This window comes from Micromys minutus (assembly GCF_963924665.1).
Source record: "Micromys minutus genome assembly, chromosome: 20".
NCBI lineage: Eukaryota > Metazoa > Chordata > Mammalia > Rodentia > Muridae > Micromys > Micromys minutus.
The window spans coordinates 51,273,180-51,283,242 of record NC_137955.1 but is presented as its reverse complement, the minus strand read 5'-3'; the positions used below and the strand labels follow the sequence as shown (position 1 = coordinate 51,283,242).

The window sequence follows — 10,063 nt, the reverse complement described above, 5'->3', positions numbered from 1 at the left end:
CTGCAAAAAAGTACTGGTGAAGGCACATAGAAAAACCCACAAATGGTGCCATTTGACCCTTACAAGTTGGGGTTAGCTGGGTTTTCTTCTTCACTTAGCAGTGGCTGAGGTCTGTGGTAGCCAGTAGGCTGGAAGCATTTTCATAATGACCAATAGGAAGAGGAAAATTATATTGTCATAGATTAATTCTCCTTAAAATAAGCTTTTAAAATATTGGTAAGGATTTGTCACTTGCATAAAGGTTTGAGACTACATCAAAGGGTCATGTCCCCCTTGGGATCTGTGGAAATTTAAATGACATTAACATAACATTCACATGGGGCAGATAGCTGTGTGTTGTTTCCAAAATCCACTTTGGTTAACACCCTTGAAATGCTATTTTCATAAAGGCTATTTTAAAATATGTTTAATATATCTATAGATTTCATGTGGGGGTCTAAGTGAATTTTTCCAGACGTTGATGGACTGGTTAAATAAAAATTTTAAATGGCGACAGTAATTAGTATGTGGCTAATTGAAGTGAACTTCGTAACAATTCGGTGTATTTAAAATTTTAAAAAGGCTTTTCTGACTCTTTAAATTGGTTTGAAGTGATTTTTTTAAAGACTAATGTCTGTGAAACTACTCCCCCGTGCTGCTAGTTTAGTAGTTTCAAGAGGGTCCGCTTTGCCTTTAACCTCCTTCATAAATATTCCAGAGTCACTGTACTTGACCTTAAGAGACTTGGGGCTTTGGTGCCATCCAGTAAGTCTGGACCAGGTGGGAACTCTGAGAGTCTGCAGCGGTCAGGTCCACACACCTACACAGTTCTAGCCTTTCTCCCACCTCCAGAAGGAGCAGAGCCCATGGCCCGCAAGAGGGTGCTTAAAAGACTCACCCCAACCCCTACTAGACCACTGGTTGTTCCTGCCCCCTTATTCTCTGTTCTCCGCCCCTCCTGACTCTCAGACAAAGGTGGGTGAAGTTCTTTTCAAGTTTCAAAGGCAGTTGCTAGGCAGCTCTGCTGAGACAATAACTCTTTTATTGGGAACAAATGTTGACATTTGACGGGCCCAGGAGGCAGCACCCGAGCCGAGCCGGCCGCCCACAAGCGCCCCCCACCCACCCCCCACCCCACCCCCCGGTGTTCCGGACAGTGCCCTGGCCCCCGGGCCCACCTGAGATTAAAGCGCGAATTCTGATAAATCAGCCCTAATGAAACCCGGTCCTTCTCCCCTTCTGACTGTCGCTGCCAGACTATGCGAGTTTGGGGCCCAATAGTCAGCAGTGCACCCTGGCATGCAGTCTGCAACCCAGTGCGGCTACCCTGCCTGAGCTCCGTGGGGCTCGCTTCCGGAAAAGCAGCTTGCCTACATGGGGATTCTCATTCATATTCGCTCTCTTCTTCTAGAAAGAAGTATTTCTAAACGCACCTGCAATTTTATGTTCTTGGTGCTTATTTAAAAATCGAGTTCTCCAGTAAAAAATATTCAGGTCAGGAGGGAGGTGGATAAGCTATGGAAATCTCTGATAATTTGTTGGGCATATAAACATCAAAGCAGCTTCATTAGCTTTGGCTAATCTCCCGAGGCCTCTGTCACTGAGAGAAGCATGCTAGTCCTGTGGAAACCGGTGGGGTTCTGGAGGCCATGTGCTGCAAAGGAACCCAGTAAGTCCAGGGAAGAGAATTTCCTGAGATGCCACTTTGGCTACCATACCAGCTTTTTTGGGGGGGGGCGGGGTTGGGGGCTTGGGATTTTTCCCCAGTAACACTGTAGCCAAACTTTTGCCTTACATGGTACCTGTTCATTAGAGTTATCTTGGGCATTTTGTTATATATTGTTAATTTTCATACCTTCCCCTGAAATGTTCAAAACACTCAAGTCACAACATTACATGTGACAGAGATACTGCCACCCTGCCCTTTCAGGTCCCCACTGATTTATGAACATGGCTGGACTGCAGCATAAAGTGGATCTGGACAGAGAGACATCCTTCTGCAAAACCCAAACCCAAACAAACAACCAATAAACAGAAAGACAACAAAAGTATCCTCTGACTCCCAAGCCCAGGCATCTCCCAGATTAGCAAAGATATACATACATACATACATACATACATACATACATACATACATACATACATACATACATACAATTTCTCTTTTGGCTCCAAGAGCTCAGCTCAAAACATCTCCATTTCCATCCCCAGGGAGGTAGGGAGGAGCGAATATCCCCTACCCAGAAACTGACTTTAGGTCTGAGCTTTGAGTGTCTATGCATTTCAAACTGATCCCTAAAGCCCAAGCATCCTTCATTTTCTCCCTCCGTAGGCTCCAACTTAGTTCCTCCCCAGGCCAGCCTGCAGGGGCTGTGCTTCAAGTGCCTAAGATGACTTTCCAATACCCTTTCTAACAAGACCCCAGCGAGAGGCCACTAATTTCTATGGCACAAAAAGCCACTGGAGAGAGATCCTTTTGTCAATATCAACTGGCCTACAATTTCCCATCCTCAGCCACATCAGCCTATCGGAGCTGGCAGATGTTTAGACAAGATTTTATAAATCGTTCAATCTCAGCCCATAATGAACCCCCAACTGACCATTCCAGAGCAGCCCAAAGCACCAGAGACCTCCCCCGCTGGGCTCCAATAACGCTCCCCCGCTGCCCTGTTATTAATCATGGGATGAAATAGGTGAGCCTCTTGAAAAACTAAGTGTATGATTGATTAAAGGGCAATCTAAGGAGCTATTATTCTTGCTTTATAAACGTAAGTTATATTCACTCAATTTATCTTTGCAGAGGAAATAAATGATTGTTCGTTTCTCCACAGAAATTTTATTATATGGGTATCCAGATAATTTGAGAAAAGCCGAAGTGACAGAGTGGTTGCTTTTATGATACTAATCAAAGGGGCTGGGTTATTTGGCTGCAAATTCCAGACTGGTCCTGTAATTAGGAGGTGAGTAGACAATAAAGAGACAATGTCTGAGGATGTTTAAACTTTTCTTTTCCCTGAGGGTAAGGGTAAGCAGAGTGCCACAGTAAAGAATCTACTTCCCACCCCCTCCTGCTAGTGGGAGCTAAACAGAAAGAAAAAGTAAAGGGTTCTTCAGTAAGTGCATGTGATCTATGTCCATTGAGATATTGCTGGCCAAGAAAAACAAGCGTTCCCATCAGTCATTTCTTGTGGGAGGACTCTCCAGTCCCAGTGGGAGGACCCTTCTCCAGCACCACAAAAGAAAAAAACATGCAGAGAGGTGGCATATCCTTTTATTTTTCTCCATGTTTTAGAAATTTACACTAAGAAGGGATTTGCATATTCAGAGAACAAAAACCTGAATTACTTTCTCAAAACACATTTGTATGTAAATAAACTAGAACCATAGGTATCTCCCTGTGTTACATTAATCTCTCTTGGGTCTGCAAGTTTCAAATAAGCTCAAGAAGGAAGTTTATTTCACTTAAAAGGTGAGCTAGGATCACCTTTGGGGCAGAAACCAGGGCCACCACTGGAGCCAGATGGGTCTCCAGTAAAAATGAGCCCCAAACACCATTTTCTTGTAGGCTCATCTGTTTTTATTTACACTTTTAGATATAAATTAGTAGAGAATTCATGTTAAACAACCAACAGAGATTGTATAACCAGCAATGTTCAAATAAAAACCAGGCAGAATTTATTTACAAAAGTTTTAGATTTCATTGCAATACAACTTGCATAAATTACTAGAAGCTTTATATCATTATAAAAATAAATATCAAATTTGTTTCCACTTCTGAAGGACTCAAGTTCTTCAATCACGTTAGTACTACCGTGTACATTTTTTTTTACAAATAAATTTTACAGCAAGTCCTATCACACCTATAGAATATATACCGTGGCAATGAAGTGATGAAGATATCCTGAGAAAAAACAGATTGTTTCCAAAAGTCACACAAACATAGGGAAGCTATACTATGCCAACAAGTTCTCATATGCCCAAGCAATGTGTATCCAGTCCTTAGAGTCTGTGGGTTGGCAGTGCAGTGTGCGTCCTCTTATACAGTGGCACAAAATGTGGTCCGGATTTCCACATCTGGGGTTAGTATCTGTGTATCTATGAGCTTGGGAAGGGAGAATGGCCTCCTGACTTTTTTTTTCCAAAGCAATTGTGACACCTACCTGTGGACCAAGGAAAAAACCAAATCATCCCAAATTCTTCAGTTCCACATCAACACATCATAACATGCAAGCTTCTGTCTACTGCCTCTGCCTCTTTGCCATCTTCAGTGGCTAGAACTAGTAACGCTGTCTAGTTGTAAATTTTTGTAACAGCTGCGGGCTAAAAGAACTACAAAGTCCACTGTGTACATTAGGGTACTGGACACCTAGTAGCAGGTTCATGAAAGACCAGGCCTGCTGGTGTCTCTTTAATTTTATTCTGAAAATAATATACATTACAGGTTTTAATACCCAGGTTTCTGCACAACTCACTCATCAGACAAGGTGCCCATTGTGTATCTAAAACAGTTTTGAAACACACAAGATGCCCATTTTTTAAAAACCAACAACACAGTGGTAGGGTGTGTGTGTGTGTGTGTGTGTGTGTGTGTGTGTGTGTGTGTGTGTGTGTGTGTGTTCTGTTTAGAGAAATGATTCTCCAAAGCAGAACTTGAGCAGGAAAAAACAAAACAAAACACTATAGCACAGAAGGCAAAGAGGCTAGAAGAAACACAAGTTCTATTCTCCAGAGAGACAAAACCACACCACAGTACACAGGACAAGGGCTTGGGGCTGAAGGATGCAGAGGGAACCCACTTACTTGCACTGCTGAGCTTGGCCCTCCTATAGGTAGGGCTGGACGCCTGCACCAACAACTGTACAGCCCTCACTGGTATCTGTCAGGGGAGGGGCAGTTAGTGAGAACAGGCTACTAGCCCCTGCAGCTAAGCACCTACCAGCTCTTATCCCTGCAAGGTTTCACACACTTCCAGGGACTCTGAGATCTATTTTTCTTATGCTCTTTCCTTTCTTCTTCTCCTTGAGCGCCAGTATCAGGGATGCAGAGTTAGGAACAATGGAGGTAGCATAAGAAAATTGGGCCTCTAAGAGCTCCTGGGGAATCTGTGCTTTCCTTGAGCCAAAGGCAGATAGAATCCCACTAAGCTTCACTTTTAACCAACACCACATAAGAAAGACTACACCCACCCGGGATCAAGCACAGATCCGCATTTCCTGCCAATAAGTTTGCCAAAACAAAGTAGTTACGATTAGAATATTAACAGTAAATTAAATATAGAGTAATAAAGCAGGATAGACCTAAAAATGGGGCTGGCCTTTTTTTGCCTCCACTCTTCAACCTGCTTCCCCACACTGGCCTCCTAAATTCTGGGTCTGATAAGAGGCTATGTTTGTCCAAAGGTCTCACACTCTCAGCGTCCATTCCCAGGTTTCTAGCTACTTCTGATTTACCAGGATCCCTCCCCGCCGGCCTCAGGCAGCCTACCTTTCTTGGGCTCGTAGCCGCCGCCCGGAGGCCTGTAGTGGGACTCCAGCGAAAGCGAGCCCGCCTTGCCCGCGTCGCTGGCCGCCTTGGGCACAGCGTGTAGTGTCTCGCCTGGTGAGGAGGCCGCTGTATTGTACCGCAGAAGGCCCTGGCCTTGCAGCGCTGCGTTTAAGTTCCCGTAGTTTGTGTAGTTACCGTAGAAAGGGGACGTGTAATAGAGGTGGCGGCCCAGCAGTGGCGAAGCAGAGTAGGGCGAGCCTCCCGGAGGGGCCCCAGATGATGCAGGCGCGGCGGCAGCGGGCAGCCCCGGCGGCCCGCAACCCGGGCCCAAGCTTGGTTGCTTGAGGTCCGACGTGGCTATCTCGGCCAGCGACCACAGCTTGGGCTTGCTGGCGGGCGGCGGCGCTCCAGGCGACGTCCGGCTGCCTAGGGGCGTCTTGCCACCGCTGCCACCGCGCGGCGCGGCTTCGGGAGCCGGGCTCAGCAGCGGTGCCTCCACGCCGGTGAGAGGCGAGGAGGTTACTGGTTTGGGTGGCGCCAGGTCCCTCTCGCACTCGTCTTCGTCGTCCTCCTCATCCTCCAGGTCCTCAAACTTGTCCTTACACTCCGAGCCCGATTCGCACAAGGGATCCCCGGCACGGCAGGACAATTTCTCCCCATCTGACTCCGCTGAGCATGAGTGGTCCGTGAGCGAGTCGACGTGTAGACTGATCCCTGCGGGGGACGCGAGCACGGTGGGTGGAAAGCTGGGCCAGCAAGGTCACCCGCACTCCCATCCTCCCTAAGTTCGGCACCGGCCTCCCCATGACCCCCGCACCTCACCTCGAGGGAGCATTAAATGCGGCTCAGCATCTCTGCAGAACCCGGGGACTCTCCAACCCAAATCCATTTTCTAGGCTTAGGCCCCGCGTGACGGGTGTGTAGTGTCTGCCTCAACCATAGCCCGCCTGGGAAGAAAGCTCCCTGAGCCTCGCACTGACCGCTGCCCCGCTCACCTTCATCCTCTGCCGAGGTCTCAGTGCCATCCTGAGCTTTGTCAGGATTCTCCTCCTTGTTTCTAGCAGCATCTCCCTCGTCCTCATCCTCGTCTTCGCTTTTGTTCCTCGGGGCCCAGGTCATCTTGTTCTCCTTCTTGAGGCGCCGGCGCGCGTTGGCGAACCAGGTGGAGACCTGCGTGAGGGTCATCTTGGTGATGATGGCCAGCATGATCTTCTCTCCCTTGGTGGGGTACGGGTTCTTGCGGTGTTCGTTAAGCCAGGCTTTCAGCGTGGCAGTGGCATCCCGCGTGGCATTCTTGCGGTACGCGGGGTCGTTGAGCTGGTATGGGTAGGCCGCGCTGCCGTATGGGTGGTAGCTGATGGCGCCAGTCATCCCGGTGGTGTGTGTGTCGTATGGCGAGCCCTGGAACCCACAACAGCATATGAGTGGAGGGTGCATGAGCCCCTCAGGAGTCACCCCCAAGGCGACCCTCCGTCGGCCCCCTGCTGCCTTTTCTGCTAGGCTTCTCTGGGTTGAAAACCTTTTCTTCAGCAAAAGAACCACAGAAATACAAGGCTAGCTGTTGCAAAACATAACTATTGCTATTTGATTCTAGAATTTTGTTTTAACACCTTATTTTTTTTTCCTCTGAAACGAAATAGTTTCCCGAGTAGCGCGAACAATGTCTGCAAACATATTCTTTGGATAGTACCGCACTTGCACAAGTAGTTTCTTTATATCTAAATTTCATCAGAGTCTTGCCACTCTGATCCCTCCCTCCTTTCCCTCCTTTATGTAGCTTAAAAAAAAAAAAAACTTTGGAACCCCACTCAGCCATTCACCCTCTAAAGCAGAGTAAATCCAATTTGCAACTCAGAAGCCAGTCAGCGTTTCCAATTCTTCAACTACGTAGTAATTAGCATTTTAATTCATCCTTTAACGTTTAACTATCCGACGTTTGTAACCTTCTCCCAAGGCCTGGTTCCTACCCAGGGAATTCCACCTAGAGCAGACCCCCTCCCTCCATACATGGTGTCTTTACACGCCCCCCAAACTGCCAGGACCCGCTCTGGTGGGGTCTGTTCTCAGGACTGAGGCAGATCCCGGGTCTCTAGAGCTGGAGCCCATAGGCCAAGTACGAACTCTGGCAGCACTTAGCAGGTCCCAAATCCGTTAACACATTATTTTTCCCCCCAGAAAGCCAGGTTAGCAAGCCAGAAAAAGGCCAAGACTAATGAGCTTAGGCCTGGGTCTAGGGCGGCAGCCATACGCTCGGTCCCCCTTTTCTGTCCCCCTCCCCCGCCCCGTGACCCCGCCACTACCAGACTGGCCAAGAAACCTTACGGCATTGGCCCTGGAGGCCTGGGCAGCGGCGGCCCTCGGCCTGGAACCATGTGGAGAGCTCCGGACCAATTCCGAAGCCCCAGCAATCAGCACGCGTGTATTAGAGATAACTCGTGGCCCAGCAAGGGTAGAGTAGCACTTCGCAAGAGCTCAAGGGAAATCGGCCTACGAACTCTGCGGGTCAGTCCCGTCCCTTGTTTAGTGTGGCAGCGGGTGCTGGTGACTTTGGAGCCGCCGCCCGCGTCGAGTTCCCAGAGCCTGACTCAACCCTCGCCCCGGTCCCAGTCTCCCCAGCCCCCAGCCCGAAGCCGTTACCATGTAGGACGGGAAGCCGGCAGCGGCGGCGGCGGCGGCGTCGGCCGAGTACTGCAGCGGGCTGCCGAAGCCGGTGGCCGCCTGCGCCGTGAAGGCCGCCGAGCCGGGGTACGGGCTGAACGCGGAGCCCGACGCCGAGCGCGCCAGCTCTTCACTGCGCGGCGCCGCCAGCGCGGACGCGCCGTACGCGGGGCACGAGTAGAGCGCCAGCGAGCCGGGCGCCTGGTACAGGTAGCCCTGCGGGTAGGACATGGTGGGCGCGGGGCGCGGGGCCCGCGTCACACGGAGCAGCGGGCAGCGCGCGCGGCGCCCTCCATCCACGCCCGGCCGGGGCGCGCAGGGGCCGCGGGCCGGGGCAGGCTGGGCTAGTGGGCGCTAGGCTGGGCGCCGGGCGGGCGGATCGGTGGGGCGGCAGCGGCAGCGCGGAGCCGGTGGGCGCAGCCGCGCGCCAGGCCGGCGGTCGGGATTTGGGGGAGTCTGCAGTCAGGAGTGAGGAGTTGAGAAAGGAGCGCTCGAGTTTCCGAGGGACATTGGAACGCCAAGCTGTCCGTCACACCCTCATCTGCATATTCTGGTGCCCGCCCCTCCCCTGCTCCGCCCGCCGCCGAGGCCCCACGGAGGCCGGGGGAGGGGCAGAGTGTGGAGAGGAGGGAAGTGGAGGGGAAGGCGGAGGAGTGGCAGCCAGAGGCTGGAGGGAGGGACGTGCAGGCTTTTGTCGCGCAGCCGCCTCTCTCCGCTCCCGCCCCGGCCCGCAGCCTGCAGCGGTGAAGCCCAGCCTGGCCAAACTGGGCGTAGCGCTCACCCCCTCCCACTGGCACGTCTTCTCAGCCACGTCCTCGCACCCCGCCGCCGGCTCCCGCCTCGGCCCAGCCACCTTTCTCCCTCCCGGGTCCCCATCCGGGCACTGCCGGTGCTCTTGCTTTCCTAGCACTGGTCAGCAAAGGCCTCCTGCAGTCGGGCCAGGTCCGATCCACCCGGGGGAACGTACGGATCGGGCATCCAGAAGATAGCGGCCCAGGTAGCATCCCGTGTCCAGTGCAGACACCGCAGGGGGCTGGAGGGCAGTGTGGAGACACCTGCAGATTTGCCGGGCCGCCCCACTTCTACGGTCCTCTGTCCTGTCCTCAAGGCTGAGGCTGCCCGCGTGGCCTCGGGTCCGGTCTCCTGCTCCTGGCGCCTGGGCTGCCAAGCATCCACCCAGAATCTGAGCGTTTCGGTTTGAAGCTCTGGGAGGCCCCAAGGTGAGGCTTCTACCCAAGTCCACAGAGAAGATTTCGGGCCGGGTTAGGAACATCATGTCTGTTAACGTCGGGAACACGTCAGTGAGTGACTTGCCTCAACAAACACCACTCTAGTCCCCAAAGAGTTTTTGCTTTCTTTTGTTAAGTTGAATGCGTGTTCGAATTTGGGGGAGGCTCCTGCCAGGAGAGCTGACTAGAGTATCCTCTGCCACTTCTTGAAGGGACATGGGCCAGCTGGTGAGGTGGTGCAGTCCTGAGGTGGTTCAGGTAACCTGAGGTCCGGGAGTTGACTCGCGGGTCCCTTGGGCCCTTAGGACCCAGCCTCTAAACTTCTGTGCCTGCTCCCTTTCCCCAAGTGAGGGGGGTGGTGGCCAGGAAGGGCTCTGGTACACTGGATGTGAAGAAGCATCATCAATGGGAGGCGCTTGGGACTCCTAGGGGTCAGGTGTGAGCTGGCCCGGGAGGGGGCGCCCGCCCAACAGGTGTCTACTTAAAGCTTGCCCGGTAAAGCAAAAGGACGATGCTGGCTGGGGTGCAGGCCTGAGCTCAGATCTGCAGCCATTCTATCCTCAGTGGGCTCTGAAGCTAGTAGAGGGCGGCAGAGTTCTCCCGCATGCGAGTGCCTGGCTTCTGAGTAGGCCTGGGCTGTGGCACTCCAGCTCCTGCAGCAGCCGGATCCGGATCCTTGACACCCAATGAATGCTGTAGTCAGTCAGGGTTAA

General features: G+C 51.9%; 1 protein-coding gene across 1 annotated transcript; it reads right to left on the bottom strand.

Moving 5' to 3' along the window:
• Positions 1-3,322: 3,322 nt before the first annotated feature.
• On the bottom strand, positions 3,323-8,572 carry IRX2 (iroquois homeobox 2). Its single transcript, XM_080933806.1, has 5 exons — positions 8,101-8,572; positions 6,459-6,864; positions 5,464-6,177; positions 4,780-4,855; positions 3,323-4,139 (listed from the first exon to the last, which is right to left on the bottom strand). The coding sequence occupies exons 1-4, from the start codon at positions 8,350-8,352 to the stop codon at positions 4,803-4,805; spliced, it is 1,425 nt and encodes a 474-aa protein (XP_080789932.1). The 5' UTR covers positions 8,353-8,572; the 3' UTR covers positions 3,323-4,139; positions 4,780-4,802.
• Positions 8,573-10,063: the final 1,491 nt, after the last annotated feature.